Genomic DNA, 17,025 nt, shown 5'->3' with positions numbered 1-17,025 from the left:
GATTAGGTTCAGCTTAATATGAGGCTCACCTAAGTTTGTTCGACTGGAAATAAAGGCCCAATTTGTAATTAGCAAGCCAACATAGTGCCTCTTGTTCCATTAGAAAATGTACCAAAGGCTGAACATGGTTGAGCTTAGGCATGCAACCTTACACCAGGAGGCATCACTTGGACCTACATTGGATTCCACATGCAACAAAACACAGAAGGACTTCATTGTTTTATAGTTCTTTCCTGCATCAGTTTACGTACGTATCGATTTCTCCAAGAGCCTCGGTTGGCCAATAATTAAATCATTCATATATATATATATATATATATATATATATATATATATATATATATTATGGTGGAATCATTGTGGTTTAGTTTGCCCTCCAAGAGATCTCAAGGACAAGCTCATGTGCCATGCGTTCGAGCAATATAATTCCCTGCCTTTGATTAATTATTCCCAACTCATCAACCACCCTCACTCTCCGCCGATCTTTCATTGGTTTCATGGAGAAACAGAGGTGGCCTTTCGACCTGGTTCTCGCTTCTATTTTCTAGGGAGAGAGAGAAAGAGAGAGAAGTTTATAGAGTTAGGTTTATGGCAATCTTATGTTGAGGGCTCCAAAACATAGAATTGTATTACGTGTCCAACAAGAAAAGGTTTAGATTTAGGAACTCTATAAATATGCATCTAAGCCTATGGTGGAGGTTTGTGAGAAAGATTTGTAAGGGGAGTGTGAGAGTTTCACAGATTTGTAGAGAGGTGAGGACGAGAGGGGACACTACCAGCAAGGATAATTGTTTTCCCTACTCCTTATAATTCTCTATGAATAGCGGAGCATCTATTCTCTTCCATGGATTTCTAAGGAGGGTTTTGCCGAACCATGATAAATATTTTCATTATTTCCTATACTATTTATTTTATTGGATATTGGTGTGGGTACGCTTTTGACGTAATAAATGCTATTGAAAAGATGGCTGATCTTTTATAACTCTTAAAGCGATAGAGGTGCTGAAATTGGTAGCTCTATGGTAATATGCTGACCAAGTGGATGTGGCAAATAAATTTAATGGAGCAAGGTGCTGGATTTGAGTGTATGCTCGGGTATGGTTTTTGGAAGAGCAAACATTTTTTATAGTATGGTAAAACCTGGCTGTTATTTAGTAGATGATTCTTGGCTTAAGTAGTAATTAACACAATGCGATGAAATTATAACTGTTAAAAATGGGCTCTTGAACTGGCCAAACGATAATAGATGGTGCACGCAAAAAATATAATTGGATGCGGAGCTTGTTCAGAGAGTGTTGGATTAGATTTCAGGAAAAGTTATTATGGCCTCATGCACGAAGAAGAATATTGTGGAGGATCCTTCACGTATGAGAATTAATTTGCATGGAATAATTAGTAAGGATGAAGAACTGACATAGATAATTGAGCCCGAAACTTAGTTAGCTTGATTGGTTTGGAATAATTAGTGGGTCTATTCCTAACTCTATAAACTCTAATTCTTTCCTTGATAACAGGGGGCATAGCTTCTCTACCTCTCATATACTTTCAAAAAAAAAAGTGTTCCAAGGATTGGAACATATAAATATTTTATCAAACCCTTCGCTCCACTAGCTTCTTCATTGAGGTTTTTGATAAACTAAACATCATCCTGTAACTAGGAAAAAATATTATAGCTAGGAAACTTCTTTGAGAACTATTACATTGGATCCCAAGGGATCCAAGGCGGTGGTGCGCCGTGCTACTTTTCGTTTCCTGGCCTGTCTTTGGCATTGATTCAGATGGAGACATCCAATTTGCCCATTATCAAGAACACCCATCAATGATTGGTCTCACGGCCATTTCTACGTAATTTCCTTTATTCTGGATCTAGGAGACCCGCCCATATGTTCTACGTGCAAAGAGTATCCTCCCTCTCTCTCTACCTTCTTTCTCAGCGCTCCATTGGATCCTAATGGAGAAAAGCAAGTCTGTCTTCTTTTCCTTCGCCTTCCTCTTCTTCTCTTTCTCCGGACCTTCTCCTCACGTTACTTTCGGCCAGCTCTTGCCCATCGTCGAAGACCAAGAAGGCAACGCTAGCCGGATTCAGACCTACATCATTCATGTACAAAGGCCGGCGGGCACCAAGCTCCTCAGCGATGCGGACAGGGAGAATTGGCACAAATCCTTCTTGCCAAACACCACCCTGGACACCGGCGAGCCGCGGTTGGTCTACTCCTACCGCAACGTGATCGGCGGATTCGCCGCAAGGCTAACCCATGATGAAGTGACGGCCATGGCGTCCGTCGATGGATTCTTGCATGCTCACCGGGATGAGAGGCTTCCACTCCTGACCACCTACACACCCGCCTTCCTGGGTCTAAGCGAGCGAGACGGTATTTGGTACGCCAGTTGCTCCGGCAAGGGCGCCATCATCGGCGTACTAGACACCGGGATCTCTCCCACCCACCCATCTTTCGACGACAAGGGAATGCCGCCTCCGCCGCATGAATGGCGGGGGCACTGCGATTTCCGCGAGCCCCTCTGCAACGACAAGCTCGTCGGCGCGGCTGCGTTCCGAGGCGGCAGGCCGGTGCCGGTCGAAACCGACGACAGTGGTCACGGGACTCACGTCGCCGGCGTCGCGGCAGGGAGCTTCGTCGATGGCGCCGCAGTCCTCGGCGATGCCAATGGCACGTCAGCCGGGATGGCTCCTAGAGCTCACCTGGCGATCTACAAGGTGTGCTCCAAAGATGGCTGCGACGACAGCGATATACTTGCAGGTATAGACCAGGCCATCCATGATGGAGTCGACGTGCTCTCCATCTCCATTGGCTCTCGGCCTCGATCATCCATTGCTGGCTCTCAGCCTAGGCCTTTCTATGAGGATAGTATCGCCATTGGCTCGTATGCAGCAACGAGGCATCGAATCCTGACGTGCGTTGCGGCAGGCAATGACGGGCCGTACCAAGGCAAGGTGGTCGGCGATGCCCCATGGATTCTGACGGTCGGAGCGAGCTCCACCGATAGGAGACTAAGGGCGACCGTGAGGCTCGGCAATGGAACGGAGCTCGATGGAGAGTCCGCCTACCAGCCAAGCTCGTTCGATTCAACCCTGCTGCCAATTGCATTCCCAGGATACGATGATCAGGGTGGGCGTAGAGGTTGTAGAAACGACTCGTTCGGTGGTATTGATGTGAAAGGAAAGATGGTGCTGTGCGAGACCGGATACAACGTTAGCAACATCGAGAAGGGTGAGTTTGTGAAGAAGGCTGGGGGGGCCGCCATGATAGTATTGAACCAACGAGAACAAGGTTTCACCACATTTTCTGAAGCTCATGTCCTTCCAGCAGCACATTTGAGCTTCTCCGATGCACTCGTAATTGAATCTTATTTCGATTCATCCACAAATAATACTCCCATGGCAACCATAATATTCAAAGGAACGCAATTTGGATCGCGTCCGTCACCTGCCGTTGCCTCCTTTTCTTCGAGAGGGCCGAGCCTGAACAACGGTGGCATCCTGAAGCCTGACATTATTGGCCCCGGTGTGAACATTTTAGCAGCTTGGCCTCCAAATGTTGCACCAACCAACCAAGTTAGCACTTCAACTTCTACGTTTAATTTTCTAAGTGGTACCTCCGCGGCCACACCTCACCTCTCTGGGATCGCAGCACTGCTCAAGAACACACACCCACATTGGTCGCCTGCTGAAATTAAATCGGCGATAATGACAACAGCCGATAGGGTAGACCGTGATTGGAAGCCGATCGCCGATGAGTACAATGGCGGCACTGCTAGCCTCTTTGCCATGGGTGCAGGACAAGTGAATGCATCAACAGCCAACAATCCGGGACTTGTCTATGAGCTTCATTCGCATCATTACATTCGTTATCTTTGTGGGTTAGGGTACACAGAGCAACAAATTATGGCTATCACCCAACATCAGATCATGTGTTCGAATCACCATGATATCGGCATCGAACGATTGAACTACCCTTCGATATCGGTATCCCTTGGATCCCCTGCAAGGAAGACCATCAGAAGGAAGGTGAAAAATGTAGGGCAAGACAATGCAGTTTACTTTGCTGAGATTGAAGAGCCAGCAGGAGTTGAGGTGGAAGTATCTCCTTACAGACTAGAGTTTGATAGATTGTATGAGAGAAGGCATTTTTATGTCATACTAACTACCAATGGCACGACTCCAGGCAAAGGTCAGGTATCAGAAGGACAACTATCATGGGTTTCTAGCAAACATGTTGTGAGAAGTCCAATCTCTGTTGTCTTCAGCTAAAATTCCATTCTTGGTTTCTATTTCTTGGTGTAACATGCACATTTTCCAACTCTTTGGCAAGAGAATGAAATGAAAGTCGGATCTTTATTCACTGAACTTTTTTTTGGGTAAATTCCTCGGCCCATAGGCTAAGAATGGGCAGTACAACTGGGGCTTGATCTTTGACATAGGCTCTAACCACCAATGCTGCAGAAAGAAGAAAGTACAAGGAACAAAAAGAGAAAAAGAGGAAGAAAATTTAATAAAAATTCTATTGATTGATCAAAAATAATTCTTCTGCAAATTAAATCCTAAGCTGTGTTGTACAGAAGAGCTTTATAAAGTCCTACAAAAAATAGGCAAGTCGATCCAAAAATAAAAGGAAACATGCTAAAAATATTCCACTAGGAAATATAAAAATTCAGTCTCACCGCACAAGAAACATAATAATATTAGGAAAAAGAAAATCTGAATGATATATAGTTGATTAATGCTCTCAGTGTTGCAGAGCCATAATAAGTGCAGCCTATATAGACTAATTTAAAAAAAAGTGTATGCTGTAAATAACTGAGGTTCGACTTCTTTTGTACTTGGATCAAATTGTGATATCGAATTGAGCATAATTTTGCTGGACTTGGTGAGACTCAAAGAATTTATAGATCCACACTCTAAACTCATGCCTACTCTCTGTCTTCTCTCACTTGCCATATCCCCTGCTCCAATCTATCCACCCACCATCCCTGCTACTTGCCTCCATTCTTATACCAACTTCCTCTTCTCCATTCTTCCATTAGTTGCAGAAGGTGATTTACACCCACCCATCTCCTCTACTTTTTCTTTCTCCTGATCTCCTCCTTCTCGCATTGTTTGGGACGAGATTTGTTCTGATGGAAATCACCTTGAAGCATATTTTCAGTCCAAACTATCAAAATTTCCTTTTAGGAAATAGCAATTAAATTCCACAAAAGATAGAAAAAGAAAACAAAACAAATTAAACTATAAGGAAATATTGTAAGATGTAATGAGGATTTTAAATTTTAATTATGGCGGCAAATCAGTTCGGGCAAATTGAAACCAGTATAAAATGACTTTGAAATAGTAATACGGCTTACAGATGTAAGTCATTGTTCACATGGAAAAGAACAAGGAATGTTTTGATAGTCATTCAGCAAGAAAATGACGAAAAACATTTACATCATGTATCCAAAGTTTCCAACTCCTGTCACCTCAAAAAAGTAAAATATTTTGTAAAAAAATTACTTGAGTATATAGAGGAATGCAATTCCACCAACATACCATCTGTTTTTTTTTAAGAAAAAAAGGATGAGAACAAGCGTTTGCATTCTTCTGCTAGAAATGTCTCTCTTTCTCATTGAATGGAAGACTGCATGCAGCGAACACTCCTGGGAACTCAAAATGCTGCCCAACCAGATGCAGTACTCTTTGCTGACCCGGACCCACTTGAAGGTAGGCTCCTCTGAAATCCAAAATGATCGGTCTCAAGTATAAAAACAGAAACATTGAAACATAGCATTTTCATGGATAAGTTGACAAACAATGTAATTAATGCCATACATTTGTCCCAAAAAAACAACTAGAAGTGATGTTTCTTGGCAATTAGTGGGAAATGTTCATAGAACACTTCACTTAGAACATTTCAGTTACACCGGTGAAATTCTCTTCAAAGACCAAGTTTGCATGACTAAGCAGTCAAGCAAACAACTGTCCAAAGAGGCGGTGAAGGGGAATACTCTTTGAGTAATCAGGAAGCCAAACCCACTTGTATTCCAAACTCTGTTAACTAACTAGTGAAGGTTATATAGATGTGTCAAAACCAAATGGGACCTTGTCTTTCACATTCCAAATATCCGAGCTATTAGCTCATAAAATATCCTCGCACACCAGACAACAGGTTATAGTGCACTTTCACATGCATTCCACTAGGTTGCACAAACGAAAAAAAAACAGAACTTTGCAGATGTATGTAGAGGATAGAAACATACCTCAATTGCAGAAAGATCTGCAAGAGGATTAGCAGGATGCCTTGCTGAATCTTTGGGAGCCTTATGTCCAGTGTTGTGATCTGAGGTCATCCTAGCAACTGCAGGGTCATTAGGCGGGGGTGGAAGAGGAGATCTGATCTTTCCGGCTCCACCAGGCGGTGGTGCAAGAATTGTACTTGCTTTTTGTTTGCCAAAAGCCCCTCCCGATAGGCCAGCAGATGAAAGCATGCCACTTGCACTAGATGACTTGTTCTTCACATTTATACGGATGGTTTCTCCTTCCTAAAGTTAGAATCCCCCAAGAGTGGGAGGAAAAAAGAAACATGACTCAAGAAATATAGGAAACAGGTAAGGTTATAGGCATTCTGTAACAAATAATGGTAGATGACTGCAAGGGCAGTAGAAAACCAACTCCATGGTTATGTTCAATAAAAGGAGATGACTGAAAGGAGAAGCTACAAAATCAGGCTGACAAGGAGCATGGTTTTGGTATTGAAAACAGTCATACAATCTCTTGCAATCACAACACTAAGAACACCAAAAAAAAATATAACAAAGAAAAGAGGATTTGATAAACAAAAATGAGGTTGCATGCTTAAAGAAGAATGTAACTAACAGAAATTGCAAAAAGAAAAACATATCCGTGTTTATGACAAAGTCGAATTTAGTTTCCTGAGATACCATTCAGATCTTCTCTGTGGCTATTGGCTAGATGCAGCAAATCTTCTTTCAAATGTTTATTTCAAGATATTGAAAAACATTTCATCATAGAACAAGAAATATGGCATCATCCAATCATGTCTCATTCAAAGAAAAAGGAAAAAAAAAGATTATATATTGATGCTCACTGCACTAAATAATTAATTCTAAATATGATTAAAGAGAAAAAATAATAACTTCAAGACATGATGCTGAGGTCGCATAAATAAGCTATATCTATTAGTAGATATGCATAGATTAGCATTTTATATTTGATTTAGTCCTTCACTTGTAGACATGATTCGCCAAAAAAGAGTAATTCACTCCATCATAAGTACTATTTTAAGGTCTAGTTAAAATAACTCAACTACGAAGATACTAATAAATAAGGTATGAAAGTTTTCTGATTGGCAGATAGCTACAAGAGGCATAATAATAGAGTGCATGAAACTTAAAAGCACGAGCAAAGAAGGAGCCATACGAAATAAATGCAAATATAGGGTAATATTATATGAAATAATTAGAGGGCAATGTATTGGAGGTAGCACAGGAGTTGGACCAATTGAGGAAAAAATAATGGATTGAGAGAGATGTTGTGTGCGAGTGCAACAAAGATCAAAGGAGGCCCATATAAGGAATTATGCATGAAACTACGAAGAAAGAGAGCAAGACCTGACAGCAACATGGATGGAATTTGTGAGGATGGATTTACAAAAGCTTGCAATGATACCAAAGTTGAATCTTAAAAGGAATAAACCACAAATAAGGATAACAAACAGGATACACAGACCTTCACATTGCACCCATGGCTGTTACCAATATGTATTGAATACCTGATAAGCATTGAAAATGTCTCGGATGCATGCCAGACACATATATTTTCAGTATCCCAATTCTAAATTTTGATAAGTGCTCTAAATACTTCCTGCATTCCAGACAGTTTCTAGACATGCCTAGGGATGAGCTTCTTTTTTCACATGTCGTAATTTTAACTGATATATTAATCCTCCTTTCTCAGCCCGATCCCAATATAGTTTCCTTTTTTATAAAAAATGCTCAGGACCTAACTTACTTATATGTGAGACAAAATAGTCCATGTTACTAAGCCTCCTTTCTCAGCCCAATCCCAATATAGTTCAGTTCTCCTTTTAATAAGACGTGACTTACTTACAAATGAGACAAAATAGTCCATGTCGTCTAATTTATTATATATATATCTAAAATGAAGGCTCAGCTTATGCAGAATCCTCCATTTGCCGCGTAGAAACCATATTAATGACAGGTACTCAATGTTCTAGTTGGCTTGAAATTGATTGTGGCATATCTTGTAAACAGATGTTAAAAAACATGATAGATAAAATATGTTGCTTTTTGCCATTAATATCTACATTACTTTTTATGTGGATGAGTAAAAATAAAGATCAAGTTTTCTTGGGATTATGTCGAAAATGATTTAATTATGAATCGTAGTTAACATAGAAATCTTTATGGGAGCTAGGGCGGTTGAGTGAAGAAAGCAATCCGAGGCGTCGATGCTTCAGTGAAGCACCCGGCGCGCTATATGTTAGCATAAGAATTTTTATGAGAACTGGGAATGGGTAATCGAGTGAAGAGAGGGATTTGAGCATTTCAATTCTCCAGCAAAGCACCCAGCACATTCCATGGGATCGGGTCACAAGATAGCAATCCAAAGTGCCAACATTTCACTTCAAGAGAAGGTACACGAAATGTCGATCAGCAAGTGCCGACTAATTTTTGTCCAAATTAGATAAGAGATTAAGAATAGGATGATACATTCATATGGGATGAGTGTATCTTTTTTTGGCATACTCGATCAGATGATCTCGACCATAGGATTAAGAAAACTGTACCCCATGCATCATGTAGGTTATATGCTAGTTAGTAACTAATTCTGTTGATCCTTCATATCTAAGTGATAATTAACCGTAACCTATTCTGCCAATATAATTTAAAACAAGGAGAGTGGAGATGCAGATCAATGGAAAAGTTTATATTTTTATATCAGAAAAAAAACTCAACATTATATTGTCTTATTTAATATAAAGATATTAAGGGAGTTAATCGCTAATTAGACAAGAACGATTATTTTGTCCCATGTATAATAAACTACAGTCTTAATTGTCCTTTTATGAAAAAAAGAGGGCCGTCATGAAATTGGGTTGAAGAAAACCGACTAGTCCATCAAAATCCCTTTTAAAATTTTATATGCTCTAGATACTTCCTGCATCCTAGACAGTTTCTAGATATGCTTAAGGATGAAAGATTTTTTTTTTGGAGGGGCAGGGTGATGATTATTAACCTTTGGTTGGGCATAATAAATGGTGAAATTTAGATTTTGTGATGTTGATTGTATTGTGTAAAGTATGGAGCATGATCAAAGGATATGAATAATGGCTATGTAAATAGAGCTTCTGTGTTTTGATGGTATTATATGGACTCCAGACTATGGAGTATGGACCATGGATTGAGGTGTCCCATGTCCATGCCCATGACATGCCAGCTTAGTACAAGCATTTTACCATGTTGTATTTGACATTTCCTTTTCGTGCACTGAGTCCCTGACACGACTGCATGCCAAGAGCTAGTCAATACTCTGCAAATGTTGAATGCCGCTAAGGCACTAGCATGATATGCATCATGTCTTATCATGCATGCTAAGTAGTGCCTTTGATCTCCTTTCATCAATCCTATTCAAGATTGACCAAACCATAGACCGTACTATTAAAATAACCCATCATGCTTTATGGAATAATCCATATTTATATGAAACAAATGTCATATTCCTAACCTTGTCACATCCTATTTTCCAAGATATGCCATATTGGCATATCCCTCTCTTGCTACATCCATGTCAATGCTTCATAGAACCAAAGCCAATCCCAAATAGTTGGGTCAAGACTGAACGAATATGGTTATGAATTTATGATTGTGTCCTAAGATGCACGGGTCATAATCAAATTATGTGGATCCTTACTTGTATATAAAGTTGTCAAAGGCTCGAGGCACACTAAGGTGCTAAGGCATCTTGGGGGCTAGCTACAAGGTGCAAAGCAAGGCACATGCCATATATTGTATATCTATACATCACCTTAACCTTGGTTTGGTTATGACAAACTTAAGGTAAGGAGACTTGTTGAAGCAATTGGCCTCCTTAGGGGCTTAACTCAGGGTTTAAGGTGCATTGAGAACAATTTAAGGCACCTTCATTCCTAAAGTCCTCGCTCTCTATCAGTTGAAGAAAGCGTGTAACTGGCCTATAGCTTGCAACTTGCACAATATACATCAAATTTGGAAGACTTACTGAAAAATGTGCCTACTCAGCATTAGAAATCATAGAAAATTGATGCATATGATCCGGATAGAGCAACACATATCTAGATAAGTTCATGATTGTTTGGCTATCTAAAAGTAGATGTCTAAATGAGGGATGGCCCCATTGGTTTCAACAAATATGTGCAAAGTCAATAATTGATATCAGTCGAACAAAACCAGAGTCTGCGATGGAGACAAGCTTCACATTAGAGGAAATAAGATCATTCGACATCTCAGCCATGGTAAGATGAGTCTAAATATTGACAAACCTATGAATCCAAGATGTTCACTATGAAGTTGATGATATCGCATAGAGATAGTAGTAAGATGCATTATAGTCTGATGGGCCAAACATGAGGTCAAGTTAAAGCATGTGAAGAAGAATACTGAATGCAGGTATTGTAAATTTATAAATAAAGAGGACAAAGGAGCCTTCCAACACTCAAAAATACTAATAAGTGAGAAAAAAAATAGTAAATGTAAAGTTAAATAAATCTAGGCAAATCAAAAGATAAGGGGTAACTAGATAAAAAAATTATAGTTCCGCTGGAATAGAAAAGAATTTGAAATGTTTCAAAACTCAACGGACAATTGAAATGAGCAATGTTAGAAGAAAGACTTGAGGAAAGACGGGAAGGTTATTTGGAGGTGCAGAAAAAGGAATTAAAAAGAATGTAAGAAGAAACCAAGCTCAATTGACAAGGAAAACTGAACTAGCACCCAGATTTTTGCAGAGAAAAACTCACAGCAGATCCCACCTTAAATCATAGTTAATTAGGACAATATCAACTCAGAGTACGACTGTCTAGGTGGACATCAGGATGATGGTGATATTAAGAGCATGCTATGAATCCTTGCAAGTGGCTGACAACATCACGTAGAGGTGTTGGGCTCAGGCTTCATATTTTAATCATGGCTTTTAATGAGGATTAGAATGCTTACAGGAATGTGCTTCAGGCTGCATGCACAAGGAAAATGATGATGCAATGATATCAGTGGTTCACAAGATCAATTGGAGATATGATGGCCATTTTGGAAACAGACATGAGGGAAACTACCAGAGAAATATTTATGCATGAGAACTTTTCCAACTACCACAAGATCCAGTCACTGAAGTCCAGCAACAGCCAGCTATTTCATCGAAGAAGAGACCACCATTACATGATTGTCAAGGCAGATGGATCCAACAGTGGTTAGCTCAAAGAAATGTAAATTTATGATGGAATTGCATATTATTTGGCTTCTTATGTCCAATAAATGGAAAAATGTAGAAGTTAATGATTGTTCATGATTTCAACTAAGCAGAATCATTTTGTTAAGTAAACTTGTGTATGAAGATGCAGATGCTGCAGAAGGAGAGGCGATTCTTGGAAAACAAATTTAAGAGAAAACAAAAACAAATTTTGAACATTCAACGATTACCTACTATTTATACAATAGATGTCAGAGCATGGTACACAACTAGAAGCAAATTAATGGTGTAAATGTAACAAAGGAATCACTATGTGACAGTCTGGTAAGTGCAGCCAAAGGGTCCAATCATCGTATCATTAAAAGGAATAGCAGGCTAGAAATCACAATAACAGCATTACATTGGTGTAGCTTAACTCAATCCTCAAGTACCAATATAACATAACCTAGTATTAAGGTGGCTAAACAAACTGCACAAGAACAGGAATCATTAACAACATACGGTGATACAAAAATGAGCTGCAAAGCTAGAATCCTTTGACCTGACTAAACAAAAATTTTTCTCTCATAACAATGTATAAACAACAATAAGGATAAACAATTTAACCAACAGTTACTATCCTCCGGGCAAAATTAATTTGCCAAAACAAAATAGTTCTGCCAAATACATCATCAAACTAATGGTCACACAATATTTCTCATACTAAACTTAACACCCCATGAATATGACTTATAGTTATAGTTCTATTGTTAAAAAACTTTAAAACAAAAAAAAACTCCTAAAGCTCAATCTACAATTTATGACAATAAACCAACAAGAGAAGCAGGCCCAAATTTTAGCAAAAAAAAAAAAAAAAAAGCAGGCCCAAAAACATGGATACACTCAGAGAACAAACATTGCTGCTGCTAATTCATGAGCTACAGATCAACAAGATTAGATGCAGTCTGACGAATCTATAATGCAGTCTACTTGGATACCTTCAGCCGATGATTCACTGCAGGATGGATATCAATGTGACTTTCCTCGCTCTCCTCACCCGTCTCCTTCTCGTGCTCCCTCCTCACATACTTTTCGTGGTCAGACAGCGCCACATTGAAATCGAACGCCTCGTTGCGCTCATTGAAGCCGAGGCCGATGAACGCGTGCTTGCCCTGTCCGTCCTCGATCTTGAGCACGAAGTAGCGGGAGGAGTCGAGCACGGTCTCGACCGAGCTCTCGCGCTGACCCGGCTGGACAAAGCAGGCGGCGAAGAGCTCCCCGGAGTTGGGGTCCTCGAGCCGGATCTCGCAGCGCTCCCGGCAGGACACCACCCGGAGGCGGCCCGACCAGATCTTGTCGGACTGGAGCCACTCCCCGCACTTGTACCCGCCGCTCGTGCTCCGCGGCGGGATCTTGTACACCGACACCTCCCGCACCACCAACAACGTGTGTTCGAATGCCTCCTCCTCCTCCTCGAAGGACGACATCGTCGATTATGGATCCAAATCTCGCTCGCTCCCTCAATCGCAAGAAAAACAAGAAAAGATTAGTTTTTTTTTCTTTTTCAAAGAAACGCGATGAATATCGAATCGAATTGGGGCTTTTCTCAAGAATTGGACGGATCGGACATCGAATCTTACTGAAATCGGGTGCTTTCTCCCGAATTTGGCGAGATTTCAATGGTTTCTGGGGATCAAGAAGTGAGTCTTGGAGGAGATTTGTGTGGGATTTCTCAAGAGAAACAGGCCCAGGGAAAGACTAGTTGATGATGTATGAAGATTTGGACTGGAGGTATTGAAGAGAAAGGAAGGGCCGTGGAGCCCGTGGGGAATTTCAAGGATTCCGGCCGGTGAAAATCTAACAGAGAGACGTGGGCTTGAAGGGAGAGAGAAGGGAGTGGGAACCAGGAATGAGATGAATGAAATTACGAGTCTGCCCCGAGGTTTCCAAAGATCATCTTCCCTGTAACCGTTAATATTTTATGCTCTGTTGTACTCTAAGCCCTACCTCGCTTCTTGTATTTTTAATGGCAGCTCATTCGCAACGGGTATAAGTGCAGCAAACAATATAAAAAAAAAAAAATTACATAGCAGCTCAATAAAATTATGCCACAAAAGAGGCAGCTCAGTTCATAACGTCGTTGATCTCTCTATGTGTAACTTAATAGGAGCCACGCTCTCTCAATAATTTACGGATATCACCGAGTAGGGGTTTTTCACAATCAGTGCTACCTTAACCCTAGATCTAGCCGATTATCGTAGTTGAATCCCCCTTGAGGAAAATGTGATCAATACTCAGGATAAGTCTTGTATAGGTGATGTCCTCTCATGCGGCTCTAAATTCCGCGCTGACGATGGAAGTATCAAAGATCCTCCGATCCTCTGTCGCCATTAGTCTGTTTTTTTTTCAAAAATTTCTCATCATATCTAAAAATTTAAATTTTATTAAAAACTTGATGACATCATATTTATAAACTGACCTGGCCGCCAATATTTATTTCTCGTCTTTATATATTTTATTAGACAATAAGACCTGAAAACTTAATTTATTTTTTTATCAATATGAATATAAAGAAGCAAAGCCAGATAGTCTCATTGTATTGTCACGACCCCCGCCCCGTTCCCGGCGGGCCGCCGCGACGGTCCTAGGGTGCGGGTAGGCATAAGGCCACCAGCCACCGCGTAGAACCCTACTACCTATCAATCATCAATAAATCTTGAAAATTTTGGCATGATACATGCACAAAATGATCACCTTTCCTATGGTGACCTGTCAGGATTATCTCATTACATACAACAATGCTACCTGTCAGAGCAGCAATCACATAATCTGTCACATAATGAACCTGGACAATATATATCAATACATCATCTCAGGCATATAACTCATCTATATAAAAATCTGGTTTCCATTTCATCCATGGTCAAACCCATATCCACAACAGGATCTATGACTGTAACTATACACTAAATACAACAGAAGGTTTATAATACACCAAAAGGGGATAAACCTCTATCTACATTATACTATGCTACACTATGGAGCGGCACAGCTAGCAGGCAATCTCTAACCCTGCTCTTCTCTATACAATACCTGCCCTGCAATCAAAAACACCAAACTGGGGAGTGAGTATATAAATACTCAGTGAGTGGAGTAGAGAGTACTATGCACATGAGACAGAATATAATCATGGCTCGAGATGAAATCTCAAGATCAATAACAAGATGAACATGATCTCAACATAGAGAATATGGAGTAAATCATCAATATCACCACAATCAATATCAACTCATCTGAAGCATATATGGAATAATCAAGTAAACATATATGCTACTCATGAATATGCTCAACAGATCATAATGCTGGAACATACAAATCAGGTGTCAATATGCTGAAATCATCACTAGACAGCTATCGGGAGGTGGGTTTTACGCCCCAGGCGAACCAGCAACAACTTCCTACTGCCATATGCATATATCGAATATGACACCACACCAATATGTAAATCATCACTAGACAGCTGTCGGAAGGTGGGTTTTACGCCCCAGGCGAACCAGCAACAACTTCCTACTGTCACATGCATATGCAGGATAAGACACCATACCGATAACATAAATGCTAGACAGCTATCGGGAGGTGGGTTTTACGCCCCAGGCGAACCAGCAACAACTCCCTACTGTCACATGCATATGCAGGATAAGACACCATACCGATAACATAAATGCTAGACAGCTATCGGGAGGTGGGTTTTACGCCCCAGGCGAACCAGCAACAACTCCCTACTGTCACATGCATATGCAGGATAAGACACCACACTGATCATATAAATGCTGGCCAGTATCCAGAACAGAAATCCATCTCACATCTACATACTAAACGGCACCTCGCGGGAATTCTACATCCGCGGAAAGCCATACTGCACCTCGCGGGGTCTTACTATGCCCGGCGGCAAGCAGAATATAAGTCGTAGGACCGGCCGATCCTACGCCTAGGGCCGTGTCCCCCCCTAGGAAGGGACTGGGCTCCGCCCACCCAGAAGGCTACTATGTGCACAAAGGCCGATGTTCAACCCCCATCGACTATAGGTGTCCTGCAGATACTGCCAAGCCATGCATAAATGCCATAATGCACCCTCCCAATACTCTACTAAAAAGGAGTATGATCAAGACTACCACTCACTCGATCATGACCCAATCATAAACTAACATCAGGGTTGGGAGTGAGGAATCACGGGAGTACAATGCAACTCAATATACCATGAGAAGGGCTCTACAAGTCTTTGAAATAGAGAAAATGAAATCAATTTACAAAAGAAGTCATTTCACAATTCGGAATCAATTTGATTACTCATCAACCCCTCGTAATTCCTCTCAATGTTCCCTCACATGCATGTACAGAATAATCAAGCATGGAGAATCAAGATTATAGAGGAATCTACTACAATATCAATCAATATGCTCAAGTGGAATCAATTCACACTTGGCGACATTCATGAAAATGAATTAAGAATGCTCATAGTGCAAAGTACATGACTCCCACTCACAAGTCTTTGAAATAGATGAAATGAAATCACTTTACAAAAGATGTCATTTCCCAATTCAGATCCATCGTAATTCCTCTCAATGTTCCCTCGAATGCATGTACAGAATAATCAAGTATGAAGAACAAAATATAGAGGAATCTACAACAACAATTAATCAATAGGCTTAGGTGGAATCAAGTCACACTGGCAACATTCATGAAAATGAATAAGGAATGCTCATGGTGCAAAGTACATGACTCCCACTCACCTGTCAATCTGGCACAGCCCTGATACGCCTCCAAAAATCTACAGCTGGCAGTGGGGAACTTCTTCTTCTTGCTCTCTAACTTCTTGCCCAACTGTGACATGCATTTATAATACATTTAGTCCTGTATCAAGGGCTATAATCTACGTGCCATTTATAACATAGGGAACTTTAATTGATTCAACTCCCCTGTTCCCTAAATCTTTTCTTTTCTTTCTTCTTTTCCTTTTTAATTAATTAACTCACCATTTATGTGTATTAGGGACTCCTTTGCATGAGTACAAGGTCCCTTTTAGCTTGATCTAGGCTTAATACTCTATTATAGCATGAAATCCCCTATTTTCCACCCGGATAAACAGTAACCCGAACTGACAGTGGGTTACTTCATCCCGGTTTTGATCCACTTTCAGGACTCCAAAATTGATGAAATTTTTACCTAACATTCTACACTCATAGAGGATTCCAAAGAGATAACATGCATCATCATCGGAGGCCGTTTGACCCTCTAAATAATTCGCCGAAGTTGGGACTTCGACACAGTTTTTCCGTAGTGCCGGAAAAATTTGTCAAAATCCGATTCTTCCTCTTTTAACCGCCTCTACAACCCTTATCCGACCCCTCTAGACTATATCCACCCTTTGTATAGCCTAATGTCATCAAAAGACTAGATAGGGATGGATATTTACCTTTTTCTTTTTGGAAATCGAGGTCCTTGCGTAGAGGGGAAGGAGATCTACACTTTTTCCTTCAGCTGGAAGTGCAACCGAGATCTCCTACCTTTTC

At 40.6% G+C, this 17,025-nt stretch overlaps 1 protein-coding gene, 1 long non-coding RNA gene and 1 pseudogene across 3 annotated transcripts; 1 reads left to right on the top strand and 2 right to left on the bottom strand.

Annotated features, from left to right (window-relative positions):
- The first annotated feature begins 1,896 nt into the window (after window positions 1-1,896).
- LOC103717613 (subtilisin-like protease 4 pseudogene) lies at window positions 1,897-4,361 on the top strand (annotated as a pseudogene). The gene has a single exon (XR_015976820.2). The product of XR_015976820.2 is annotated as a subtilisin-like protease 4 pseudogene (transcript).
- Window positions 4,362-5,310: 949 nt separating this feature from the next.
- Window positions 5,311-13,443, bottom strand: LOC103717594 (uncharacterized protein At1g03900-like). Its single transcript, XM_008806041.5, has 4 exons — window positions 13,096-13,443; window positions 12,454-12,974; window positions 6,253-6,534; window positions 5,311-5,726 (listed from the first exon to the last, which is right to left on the bottom strand). The coding sequence occupies exons 2-4, from the start codon at window positions 12,940-12,942 to the stop codon at window positions 5,661-5,663; spliced, it is 837 nt and encodes a 278-aa protein (XP_008804263.3). The 5' UTR covers window positions 12,943-12,974; window positions 13,096-13,443; the 3' UTR covers window positions 5,311-5,660.
- Window positions 13,444-15,184: 1,741 nt separating this feature from the next.
- LOC149768161 (uncharacterized) lies at window positions 15,185-16,965 on the bottom strand. Its single transcript, XR_016400041.1, has 2 exons — window positions 16,929-16,965; window positions 15,185-16,336 (listed from the first exon to the last, which is right to left on the bottom strand). It is a non-coding gene; the product is annotated as an uncharacterized LOC149768161 (long non-coding RNA).
- Between the last annotated feature and the right edge of the window lie 60 nt (window positions 16,966-17,025).

This window comes from Phoenix dactylifera, chromosome 3 (assembly GCF_051530095.1).
Source record: "Phoenix dactylifera cultivar Ajwa chromosome 3, Ajwa_hap1_PhDact_Kaust_v1.1, whole genome shotgun sequence".
Taxonomy (NCBI): Eukaryota; Viridiplantae; Streptophyta; class Magnoliopsida; order Arecales; family Arecaceae; genus Phoenix; species Phoenix dactylifera.
The sequence above is the reverse complement of the archived record's forward strand: the minus strand, read 5'-3'. Positions and strand labels throughout refer to the sequence as shown.

Bases quoted from the DNA above. Each gene is read 5' to 3' on its own strand.
- LOC103717594 (XM_008806041.5), bottom strand. From the start codon at position 12,942: ATGTCGTCCTTCGAGGAGGAGGAGGAGGCATTCGAACACACGTTGTTG. The intron at 6,535-12,453 runs GTATCCAAGTAG...TTCTAACTTTAG, and splicing joins CAGTGAATCATCGGCTGAAG to GAAGGAGAAACCATCCGTAT. The intron at 5,727-6,252 runs GTATGTTTCTAT...TTTGGATTTCAG, and splicing joins CAGATCTTTCTGCAATTGAG to AGGAGCCTACCTTCAAGTGG.